This window comes from Pogona vitticeps, chromosome 4 (genome assembly GCF_051106095.1).
Source record: "Pogona vitticeps strain Pit_001003342236 chromosome 4, PviZW2.1, whole genome shotgun sequence".
In the NCBI taxonomy this organism is placed as follows: Eukaryota; Metazoa; Chordata; class Lepidosauria; order Squamata; family Agamidae; genus Pogona; species Pogona vitticeps.
The window spans coordinates 240,470,131-240,482,432 of record NC_135786.1 but is presented as its reverse complement, the minus strand read 5'-3'; the positions used below and the strand labels follow the sequence as shown (position 1 = coordinate 240,482,432).

The window sequence follows — 12,302 nt, the reverse complement described above, 5'->3', positions numbered from 1 at the left end:
TCAGTTGCTGAGAGATGCCCAGAAACGGGGCAGGGAGAGATTCCTGGCCAGCCCTCTTTGTGCGGGGGGGGGGGCGGGGGGAGAGACTGACACCGGCAGCGCTCTTTCTGAGCGTGTCTGGACGCCCCCGCTTGCTTGCTTTCTGGCTGCTCAGGAATCGGTGGGCCTGTCCAGTGGAGCTGTGGGGGCAGAATCTGGCCATGCCAAGCTTTGCGCTTCGCTAGGCGAGAGCCACGGCTCCTGCCCAGAAGGCTGTCCCCCTTCCTCCTCTGCAAGGGGCTGGGATGCCTTTTGTGGGTTGTTGTTTTTTTGGGGGGGGGAGGAATGAACAGTCTTTTGAATTATCTGCACCTAACCGAACACGCACACACACACACACACATGTGCACACTGCGTTCCAGGAAAGCGCTGCTGGGCCAGAACAGGGTGTGGCAAGGCTGGATCCCACTCAACCCTTGGAAGTCCAAGGCAAAGCCATTTCCCCCCCCCCCGCCCATCCTCGCTGGCTGTCAAGGGGCCGCAGCCCAAGGCTGGGCAGGAGGAGGAACTGGTGCCGCTGACTCACTCATTAGCCCTGCTGCTGCTGCTGCTGCTGCTGCTACGCATTTCCTTTCCGTTCTGCTGGAAACTGGGAGCCCCACATGACCTGCAGGCAGCTGCGCAGCCTCTCTACCCCCCCCCCCCCCGCTCCCTGCCCCACTTCAGTGCCAGGCAGGGAAAGAAAGCAGCCCACACGGGTCGGCTGGGCAAGGAGTCTACAGAGAGAAGCCCTTGGGAGCCCCTGGATGGTGCCCTGGCCCACTGGACCCAGCAGTAGACCCCCACCCCACCCCACCCCACCGGCAGCTGAGAAAGAGCTTGGCAGAGCCTCCCCCAGGCATGGGGAAGAGACCAGCCCCAGGCATGACCCACCTCCCCTGCCTGATGGGTGGCAGAGACCCCCTCCTGCCTCCCCTCCCCTCCCCTCCCTTGAGCCAGCACAGCTTCCAGCCAGCCAGGAGGAAGAACAAGGAAACCTGTGCAGGGGGTGGGGGTGGGGGTGGGGTGGGGGTGTGTGTGCAGGAGGAAGGCCCCCCCCCCGGCTGCGGCTGAGATACCTCCTCCAGTGGTGGACTGGCTCCCCTTCCTCTTGCGCCCCCGCCGGCGGCGCCTCTTCCGGGGTTCTCCCCCAGGCCCGTCTGGCGCTCCGAGGGGATCCATCGTGGGGCTGCCCCACCGCCGCTGACCTTGGCAGGCAGAAAGACGAGGAGGCAGCCGGCCACGGGGGTGGCCCCAGCCGGGGAGGGGCCGGGGAAGTGGCTGGCTAAGGATAGAACGGCAGCAGCTGTTGCCCACCTGTCAGCAGCAAAGGAGCCCCCCCCTCCCCAAGGCACGCCAGATTTATGGGCCTGATCCAGGGAATCGGGCTCAATCCCTCAGCAGCACCCAGAGACGGGGATTCTTCCCCCAGTCTGGGGAAGCCCCTGTGACAGAAGATGCTGCCTCCCAAGGCCTGCTGGGGGGAGGGGGCTGAGAAGTTGTCGCCCCCCCCCCGGCTGCCCACTGGCCCGTCTTCCAGATCTTGAAAAGTCCTTGGAAGTTGTTGGAGGTGGGGGTCAGGGAGTCAGACAAGGGCAAACATGGTAGCACGGCAATATCCACCAGCAGATGAATGGATGGATGGATGAATAAATGAATGAACGAATGAATGAATGAATGGGATGCTCTGTCAAAGAAGGGAAACTGTCCTCCTGCTCGGGACCCCAGGCTGAGAGGGGGGCTACACACCCACCCCAGCACCAAGAGATTACTCGGCTATAAGTCTAGGACAATTATTGCAGAAGGATCCCTCCGCCTGCCTCCACGTAGGCACACTCTTTAATTCTGACCAAAGAACCACAGAGAAGAACACGGAGCAACGAAGTGGCCCACATCTCGGCTGGAGAGTCTGACCGGCTGCCATGGAGGGGCCTGGAGGGCAATGCCCACTGGCCGCTTGCTTACCCAGGTCTCACTTTCCACACACCCCCAACCCACGCAGGCACCCCTGATGCCCCTTCCCAGGTCACCCCCAGGCCTCTCCCCCCTCATCCAGCCCAAGCCCACGGCCTGCTCAGCCACCCCCAGTGCCCTCCATACGGAATGCCTGACCTTCTGGAGGGCCACGGCCTGTGCCCAGCGGTGGCGCCGCCCTCTTTGGCTCCACGTGCACAGCACGCTCAGCGCTAGCATCCTCCTTCCGGCGATACTCCTGTCGCGAAGCCTCCTGAGGCTTCGGCGGGCAGGCGAGGGGCCCCGGCACAGTCTGCACCCGAGCCGGACGCGGGACGGGCCGCCCTGTGGGCACGGGCCGGCGGACCCGCTGCAGGGTGGCAGGCACAATCTCCGGGGGCAGGCGCAAGTACTGCCGCAGGTGGGCAATGCCTTCATCCGTCAGATACCAGTAGCTGTGGCGCCAGGCAAAGTTCTCCCGCACCAGGCCCCGGGAGCGCAGGGAGGCCATGGCCCGCCGGACCTGCAGGTTGGTGATTCCCGGCAGATGAGGGTGGTGGCTTTGCGGGCGTGGGTCCTTCACGGCTACCAGGACCCCGTCCCGGAAGAGCAGTTCATAGATGGCGCGCAACTGCCCCAGGGGCATCAGCATGCCAGCCACCATGGTATCGGCAAGAAGGGCCGGGGCCAGCCGGGACAAAGAAGCGGCTGGCTGGCCAGAAGGCTGGCTGGCTGGCTGGCCGGCTGGCTGCAACAGGAAGGAGAGCTCAGCTCCAACCGACCGACAAGCCGCTGTGCTCCCTCCCTCCCTCCCTCCCTCCCTCTGCAAGGAGCCTCAGCCAGCCCGCCACCACCACCACCGGCTCCTGGGCTCCTCCCCCCAGCTGCAGAGGCGGGAGGGGGAACTCCCTCCCTCCCCACTCCTAGGCCATGAGCTCAGCGGCTGGGCTCCCCCCCCCCGGCCCCCACCCCACACACGCTGCCCACTGGAGCAGGGCAGGGCAGGGCGCTCAGGCTCAGGAGGGGAAGGGCCGATACCAGATGCCAGATTCATGACACAGACAGAGCCGGGGGGGGGGGGGGACACGCTCTATTCATAGGGAATCCTCCTCAAAGTTTCCTTCTACTTGGTGGCGCAAGGGAGGGTGCGCTCAGAGCGCAGGGAGAGACGCATTCCTTGCCCACAAGCTTTGGCAGCTTCGTCCCCTGGGCACGAAGGAACCGCTCCGACTGGACCGGTCTGGGAACCGGCGGGAGGGTGGAGGAGGAAGCAGCTAGCAAGGTACAGCGCACGGGGGCGGGGGTGTGTGTGGCAGGCGCACCTGCCCTGTGCTGCCCTGAGAAACAAACCACGGCCAAGGCCTGGCTGACCGCTAGGCACCCCAGCTAGTGGGTCTGGGAGACGCTCAGGCCCCTCAGAGCCCGGCCAAGGTGCCTTCCTGTTCCCAGGGTTGGGGGGGGGAGGAGACTGAGGCCCAGGAAGGCAAAAGCCAGAGAGGATTGTGTGTCCCCCCCCCTCTACCGCCCATCCCACAGACCTCCACAAACACACTCAGCGTAACAGGAGAGTGCAGCCCCATAAAGCCCCCCCTGGCCCCCTCCCTCTCCAGATCCTTCGGGAACTATTTCTGGGATGGGCCCTGCATGTTATTTCTGCCCCGTGCCTGTTATAGCATCAGGATGCTCCACTGGCCCATTCCCAGCCCCAAGTCGCACCCATGCAAGCGCATGAGGGGAAGCGCCCCCCCAGCACCGCCCGCAGCCCCTTCCTTGCACGGCCCTGGCCAGACCCTCTTCCAAAAACCTCCAACTGGCAACAGCCGGGGGCCACGCTGCCCCCACCCCAGGCCACAAGCAGAAGAGACTTGGGGGCAAGTACCCCACCGCTTGAGAGGCCATCCCATATACACATAGGGACGGGCTCCCGTCGCCCCCCCCCCGAGATCCAAGGCACCTCCTTTCTCTGGCTCCCCCGCCCCCACGTCCTGGGCTGACAGCCAAGGTCAATATTTGTCCAGGACTTCCCTCTTCTGCCTGCTGCTGGTCCAATTCCTCCCCCCAACACATGGCTGCCCCACCCAGCCTCACAAACCCGAAAGGCGGTTCCCCTCCCCACTGCAAGGCTCCCTGAGCATCCCGAGGGAGAGGAAGGCGCAGGCGGCGTTCACCTTAGCTGGGGCCACAGAGGGACAAGAAAGAGCTTTCTGTACATGTTCCTGGAGCACAATTTTCTGATATCGCTTCCAGGATTGCAAAAGGTTCTGCGTCCCGACTGATCCACTCACTCTCCTGCAACCCGGCCTCAGGAGTCAGTAGATAGGGAAGCGCCCTCTCCCCCCCCATCCCAAAGCCTTCCCGTTATTTCTCACATCCAAGCAGCGTCACAGTGTCACACCCAGAAAAGAGGGTGTATGCACTGTGTGCAATTCATCAGGGGAGGATTTCCTCTCTCTCCCCACCCCCCGCAACACATAGGGAGGACTGCAACCCACTTGGCACAGGAAATGGGCACCCACCTCCCGGCTCGCTCGATGGGACTCCTTCCCTCCAGGGCTCCTAGCCCCCCCCCCGCTTACCTGGACCCCACGAGGGCATACCTGCTCTGTTCATGCCTCCGCCCAGAGTATTATTGGTAGGTTCAGAAAGGGAAGGCACAAGACACGTGGCAGCTTGACCTTGGCAGTGGCCAAGGCGTCCAGCAGGGGGCGCCAGCCAGCCGCGACATCCCAGATCTCAGGGGAGAGCCCCTGTCCTCCCACCCACACACACACCCTCCAAGTGGTGGTGGTGGCAACAGCAGGAGGGCGGGAAAGGCACCCACGGCAGCTGGCAGGAAAACGCCACTGCTGGAGGTTCAGCAAGCTAATCATTAGCCAGGAGGATCTCGGGCTGGGCTGGGCTGGGCCCTCCAACTGGCTGCCCCCCCACACACCGAGAGAGAGGCCTGGAAAAGCAAGGGCCAAGGCGGGTACGGTTGCCCGTGGTGCCCATGTGGGTGTCGTTGATGGAGCGACAGGCGAGGACTTGGCAGGCCTGGGCTCCAATCCTTCCTCGGTCGGTGGAAATTCACTGTGGGCAGGTGATAAATACATGCCTCCTTAAATATCTCACATACAGAAAACCTCACAGAAGCCCTGCAAAGGCTGCAGCTTGATGGCAGTTGGTTTTGAGGTTTTGTTTTTTAAAAGGGAAGGAAAAGGATTTTGGAGCAAGAAGCTGAGAAATGCCTGCAGCCCCATCCGGCAGGATGCATCCTTGCCCCACCCACCCACCCTAGAGGGATGACATGGGACCTGGACCGCCCCTCCGTTCCACTGCCCTGTTAATCGACCCATTCAATCCCGGGAGACATAGTACACAAATTGCTCTGCCCACCCATCCCACCAATCAAGCAGGAACAGGTGCCTCGAGCAAGCAAGCCAATCAGTTTCCTACTGCAGCCGAAGGCAGAAGGGTGTCCTGAGTCTTCAGGAAGAACCGGGCCTTGAGGTCCAAATGCTCCATTTTCCATGACACAGAAGAAACGTAAACCAAACTGATGGTCGCTTGTTTCTTGACACCTGTAGGCAAATCTAAGGTGTGGGCAGGCGCTGCCCAGGCAAACAAAGGGTGCCCGTTGCCCCTCCCCAGGTAAGGGAAAGGTCCTGCCCCACCCAAGGCCACCAGGACTGAAAGCCCAGTTAAAGTTCGGCCGAGGGTGGGAGTGGATGTGGGAGGGGGACCACGGAGGAATCTTCCCAGTGAAAGGCACAATTCTGGAAATGGGCAGCTTCCATGGGGGGAGCGTAAAGCACGTGCATGCACACACACACACACACACACACACACAAGGGCCGTGGGCCTCTGTGGGGTGGGTGCTCCTGGGGGGTGGGGGCCCACGAGTCCTGCGGAATTGGATGTGTGGGGGGAGAGGCAGAAGTTAAGGTCTGATGTGCGGTGGGGCTTAAAAGCGTCTCAGACAAACCCCCCAGGGAAGGAGGAGAGGGAGGGACCTCCAGCAGGAGCCCTCGGCCATGGTGAGGGATCTGTGCAGGCCAGGTCAGGGGAGGGGAGCCCATTCAAGAGGCCCCACCTCCAGAACCACAACCCCAGGCATTCCAGCCCCACGTTTGCCCCACCTGGTCAAACTAGGAATACAGGTGAGGGCTGTTACCTGTGACTCCCCTCCCTCCCCAAAGAGGGGCAAATGGTGCTGGCCAGCAGGGAATCCCACTGCTATCACTGGAGCTAAATAGGGAGCCTGCCTCCCACTGTCCCCCCCCCCCGCAAATCATCATGAGCTGGATTAAGCCTCTGGCCCTGTGCCATCATCACACCTACATTGAGAGAGAGGCTAGAGTAGCCATGGGGGGGCAGAATTGGCTGCAGAAGGCCCCCACTTTCACCCCCTCCTTGAGGGTTTCTCTGCCTACTGTTCAAAGCACTTTTCCTTAGACGGCACGGACCTTTGCTTGCTGAACACAAGCAAACTCTGGCCACAAGCTGGCTCAGCTCACCCAACACCATCTGCTCTGACCAAGGGAGCAGGGGCAAACACAGACACACCCGTTATCCTTGCAAGCTCTCTTGTGCCAATGGAAGGTGCTGCCCTCAGAATTGAGCAGGGGCACCTCTGCAGGTCAGCAGGCACTGTGCCATGTTCTTCTCTGCCAAGGATGGGCACTCAGTGAGCAGGCCCTCCTCTGGTAGGACAGTTCGGGGGTGGCTTCAAGAATACTACTGAAGTCGGCCACCTTTTGTAGAAGGAAGAGGTAATTTGGATCAGGAAAAGAGCACAGGGCTAAGCGGAGCCAGAAATGCCCAGTGTACAAGCTGGATTCAGAGAAGGCGCTCAAAGTCCTATTGTAAATATCTGCTGGCTACTGGAGTCTAACAAAGAATTCCAGAAAATGATAAGCCTGTGCTTTATAGATTACAGCAAAGTTTCTGACTGTGTGAATTGTGACAAGCTGCATTTAATTGTTCTAAAAGAAATGAGTGACCATCCTGAAACAGCTTCAGAAACTCTCACTACAACAGAGTATGGAGAGTCAAATGGTTTCCTAGCGATAAACACGTCAGACAAGGATCCATTTTATCTCACTTATGGTTCAATATGTATGAAAAAGACATTGTAGGGGGAAAATGGATTAGATTCAGATGAAAGAGAGGTAAACATTGGTGGAAGAAATAGCAACCATTTAAGGTATACACAGGACACCCTTACTGGCATAAAACAGATCTGGAAGGATTCCCAAGAAAGATTCAAAAGGAAAGAGCAAAAGCAAGATTACAGTAGAACTTTTGGAAGACAAAGATGATGACTTTTGTTGTTTAGTCATTAAATCATGTCCGACTCTTCGTGACCCCATGGACCAGAGCACGCCAGGCCCTCCTGTCTTCCACTGCCTCCCAGAGTTGGGTCAAATTCATGTTGGTCGCTTCGGTGATACCGTCCAGCCATCTCATCCTCTGTCATCCCCTTCTCCTCTTGCCTTCACACTTTCCCAACATCAGGGTCTTTTCCAGGGAATCTTCTCTTCTCATGAGATGGCCAAAGGATTGGAGCCTCAGCTTCAGGATCTGTCCTTCCAGTGAGCACTGAGAGTTGATTTTCTTCAAAATGGATAGTCTGTCCTCTTTGCAGTCCAGGGGACTCTCAAGAGCCTCTTCCAGCACCTCAATTCAAAAGCATCAATTCTTTGGTGGTCGGCCTTCTTTATGGTCCAGCCATATAGCTTTGACTATGCGGACCTTTGTTGGCAAGGTGATGTCTCTGCTTTTTAAGATGCTGACTACAGAGCGTAATTTTAGATGATTACTTCAGAGCGTAATTTTAACGTTGCCAATAGAGAAACCACAGTTGTTATAGATTTTCCGTACTTTGGTTCAGTCATTACACAGACAAGAAATCCAAAGAAGGCTGAGACTTAGAAGGGCAGCAATAAAGGAACTAGCGAAGATCCTTTAGAGTAACTGGATATGAAGCTTGAGATCATCCATACCTTGGTACTTCTGATTATTATGTACAGAGGTGAAAGCTGGAAAATTAAAAAACCTTGAAAGGAAACAAATCAATTCATTTTGAAGGAGTGGGGTTTTGAAGGAGAGTTTTACAGATACCTTTGGCCTCCAGAAAGACAAGTCCTTTTTAAGGAGAAAAGTGGGGTGAACATACTGTAAACAAACAAACAAACATGTGTATTCTCTAGAGCCTGAAGTTGGAGCATCTTTCTCTAAAAAACATCAACCTTCACCACTCGATCCTCTCCGGCCAGGCCCCTGTGGGTTGCCATGCCATGGAAGGCCAGGAAGGCAACCTGCTCAGTGGTGGCCCCATCCCTATGGAACGGGCTCCCAGGAGAGCTTCACCAGGTCCGCCTCCCTCGCCGAGTACAAAAGGATGCTCAAGAGAAGGCGTTTCACCCAAGCCTTTGAGAGGATCCTCTCTTCACGTTCCATGGACCGGCTGTAGTGATGTTTCCCATCTTGTCAGTGCCTGGCTTTTCTTTGATTTATTAGCTGTTTGTGTATTTGTTTACACCTGCTGAGTTATTTCTTAGTATATTATTTAATGTTTTCTTTATGTTAATTTTACTTTGGATGTCAAATGCCCAGAGAAGAGCCCAGCACTAATTGAACAGTACACAAGATGATGAGAAAGAAAGAAAGAAAGAAAGAAAGAAAGAAAGAAAGAAAGAAAGAAAGAAAGAAAGAAAGAAAGAAAGAAAGAAAGAAAGAAAGAAAGAAAGAAAGACTCATTGCAAACTAAAGTGAATAGACTGGGAGTTGCATACTTCCCCCCCCCCCCGCGCTTTTAGTTTAAAAGATCTGAGAAGGGATGATTAATAGCAGGGCTTTCTGCAGGGTCCTTAGTTGGCAACTTGACAGCCCCAAACAACAACAAAGGGCTTAACCCCCCAGCCGGGGCTGAACTCTGGGTCAAAGCCAAGGAAGGCAGTGCAATCTGCCCTTCGACAACACACCCGGGAGCCAGCCCAAACCCTACCTCTAATCCCTCCCTTACTCCTGCCTCCCACACTTTCCCTGCTCCAAATGGGGAACCACAAATGAAGGAGGACGATGGGGGGGGGAGAGAGGAGGACAGAGGACAGACAATTCCTTTGGGGGTGGAATTGCTGGCCGTATTGCCAAGTCAGTGAAGACGTGGGATGGCGGGGGGGGGGCGATTAAAACGAATGCCATGAGAGCAAGATTGGGAAAGTAGCCGGGAGTGCAGCCTCACCAAACAATCTATGGGGCAATTTGGAGAGTCCCCAAATTGCTTTCCTTGCCTTCCCTCAGCAAGCTGCGGGGGGGGGGGCACTGGAGGGTCTGACATGGGGAGAAGCAGAAACACTCAGCAGCAGCTGCGCCAGAGAGCGAAAACGGGGAAAGGGAGCCTCTGCCTCCCTGGGTCCCTGCACGCAGGGTCTTCTCAGCACCCCTGGGCTTCTTCCCCTCCACGCTCTCCCGACAAAAGAGCAGCCCCACCCCCCACCCTGCCGCCGGCAGCTCCTGCCCATTGCTCTTTGGCCTGCAATGGACTTGACTGCTGTCTGTGCCTCCCCATCACCTCCCACAGCCATGGATGCTCAGGCACCAAAAAAGGTCCCTGCACCAGCCACAGAATAGCAGCATCAGCTAAGCTGAGCACCTGGAACCAGTTCAAACAGTGGCAAGCAGCCTGCCACCACTGCAGCCCTCCTCCATGCCAGCAATGCCTGGGAGCCAGCAGGCGCCACCAACAGACCCCGTGCCCTGAGGCCTCCCTCGGGCAGCTTCCCCAGGACTTGACGAGAACCAGTACATATCTTTCCAAAGCTATCAGCAGGCAACCCGTTGAGGGACACAACCACAAAGACCAGGAACTGCAGCTTGGGCTTTCTGCTAGTCCACAGGCGAACACGCCAGCTCAGAGTGGTAGAGACTTCAGCTCCTACCAGACAGGTAGACAGAGCACTCCACGAAAGTGGTGGAATCATGACTGGTTGCCTGAAGCCAACCCTGATGGATAAACCCAACCACCTGGTAGGCACGCCACGCCGCGAGATACGGAGAGAGGTAGCAGCTAATGGCGGAAAACTCACAGCATCCACATCCCATGCAGACACCCCTCTTGGGCTACCGTCCTGCTCTTCCCCTATTAAAGTTCAGGGAACATTTCTGTGACTCTTGAGAATGCCTGAAGTATGATGGAGAAAGAAACAACGACCCGCCTCTCTAGAAGTGAAGTCACCCTGGCTACACAGAGAACTGGGTTACTTGAAAGTCACTTCACAGGACTGTGGAGTGGAGCTGGCAGAACAAAGCGGAGGCAGGAAAAGGGGCTCCTGCAGCAACTCCGTCCTTTGCAAGAGCAGAGAAGAGCCAGCAACACCTTCACACCCACGTCGATGTCCTCTCTGCCCCTCCGCATGGGCTACAAAAGACCCGAGGCTAGCTGCCCCCAGCGCTCTTCACGTGGCCCACTGCTGGGTGAAAAATTATTTCAGCAGTGCTTCAGAGACAAGAAAGGAAGAAAGACCAGCCCTAAAAAGAGAGAGACAAGCCAGAAAAGGAAGAGAGGCTGCTAACCCCACCACCAGGCTTGCTGGCCCTTCAGGGCCCCAGAACCGCCACTCCTGGCTACCTCAAACCCTGCCCCAAACACCTCCATTCTGGGGGGGGGGGGGAAGAGTGTCTGCCCATTCCTTCAGGCCCTTCTCTGCCTTTTCCAAAGGTAAGAACGCTCTTCCCCTAAAGCTGAAAATCTTACTCCCCATGGCACAAACTCCTCCAGCTCACAGAGAGAGATCTCCAACCGGCAGGGGGTTCGGCGCTTCCCTCTGCGCTGACGACTGGCCAAGGACGGTGCCCGCACTCCGCCAGGCATAAATGGCGCACAGACTCAGGAACCAGCTGGATCAGCAAGCAAAGTCTAAGCCAAAATAAAAAGGGGGGGGACAGGAGCAGAGGGAGGGGGCCTGGTAGGCCATGGAAGGGCTTCTTTCCCCTCAACACACACACACCCCAGCTACTTTCTTTAAAAGCAACACACTGCCCTGTTTGGGACTCCTCAAAGGATGGAGGTAAAGGAGTGTGGGGGACCTAAGATTAACCACAGTCTGTCCCCCCCACCCCCACCCCCACCCCCGGACGTTCGACTAGTTAGACTAGCTGGGGGGGGAAGAGGGAGGAGAGGGCTTCCCCTGCCCCCACCCTGCCTCCCAAGCGCTTCCCAAAGGGGCTGCCCAGGGATTTCCACTTTGAGCTGGGAACAAAGGGGTGGCTGTTTGCGAGGGGAGCCGGACAGCCCCCCCCCCGTGTGCCAAGCCGGGAAGGCCAGGAGTGGCAGAGGCCCTGGGATTACTAATCAGGCCACAGGGCGGGCGGGCGGGCAGGCGGGAGGGGCTTCTTCTAATGGGCAACCCAGCCAGGCTGGCACAAAAGCACCTTCCTGGCGCCTGGCTGGCCAAGCAGTGCCCAAGCTGCAAGGGGTACCCTTGCCCACCCCGGCCCAATTGGACCTCTTCCATTCCTCCTGACTGGCTGGCCTGCTCATGCACAGGCACAGGCCTGCCTCGCTCTCCCAGGCTGGCCGGCTGGCCGGCTGCCTGCCTCTCTGCCCCTCGGCACGGCTGCACATCCACCAGTGCCTAGCGTGAGAAATAGAGGAATCGGGGCTGCTTCTGCAGGGTCTTGTCGAGGCGTCATGATAAAGTAGATTGGATCTGTAACCAATTAGTGCATGCCTTCGTTAATTACTATGTAGTTGACATTAGGAATTTTAGGAGAGATCCGGGAAGCCAAGAAGAGAACATACAGATATGGGAGGTGCCCCATGGTACTGACAAAAAGATTAAGTGAAAAGACCGGGTTAACAAGGAAGAAACTTAATGGGTCAGTTGGGATGACCGCAGGGAGGTTAAGGAAAGGGAACCTATACCAAATAAGGAAAGAAGTAAATAAGGACCAGGGGTCTAGGAAAAGAGGGGATGTAAACAGAGGCGGGACTTCCTGGGATCGGTTTAGGCGCAGCGGAAAGGCTGCACACCTCGGAGTACCAGAGTACCGGAGTACTGAGACCAATGGGGGAAACAAGGGAGGGAACCTTGTGGCCGGGAGTAGGGGATAAATATCATGCGACCTGTACTGATGGGTGTGCCTACCCAGCTAGGACACCCGCTTTTGCAAAAGTGCTCTTTAATAAAGGAGAGCTGCTTGCATTCATGGTTGTCTGGTTACTGCATTTAAGTAACAAGGGTGTGAGCATTTCTCACATGAGCTGCTGGCAAAAGGAAGACGGGGGCAACCATACACAAGGGACGAGCCATGTGGGAAATGCCACCATCCCTCCACCCTCAGCGCAA

General features: G+C 57.3%; 1 protein-coding gene across 11 annotated transcripts in view; it reads right to left on the bottom strand.

Annotated features, from left to right (window-relative positions):
• PLEC (plectin) overlaps nt 1-12,302 on the bottom strand; it is a 107,169-nt gene that overhangs the window by 60,345 nt on the left and 34,522 nt on the right. Inside the window, exon 1 of one of the 11 annotated variants that reach the window (XM_020804461.3) lies at nt 2,131-2,738. The exons of 9 other annotated variants lie outside the window; for them this stretch is intronic. In XM_020804461.3, coding sequence (XP_020660120.3) covers nt 2,131-2,635 — 505 coding nt within the window. In that variant the 5' untranslated portion in view covers nt 2,636-2,738. Of the gene's footprint in view, nt 1-2,130; nt 2,739-12,302 lie in introns of those variants that run through there. One more of the 11 variants, XM_072999484.2, reaches the window with a different exon arrangement.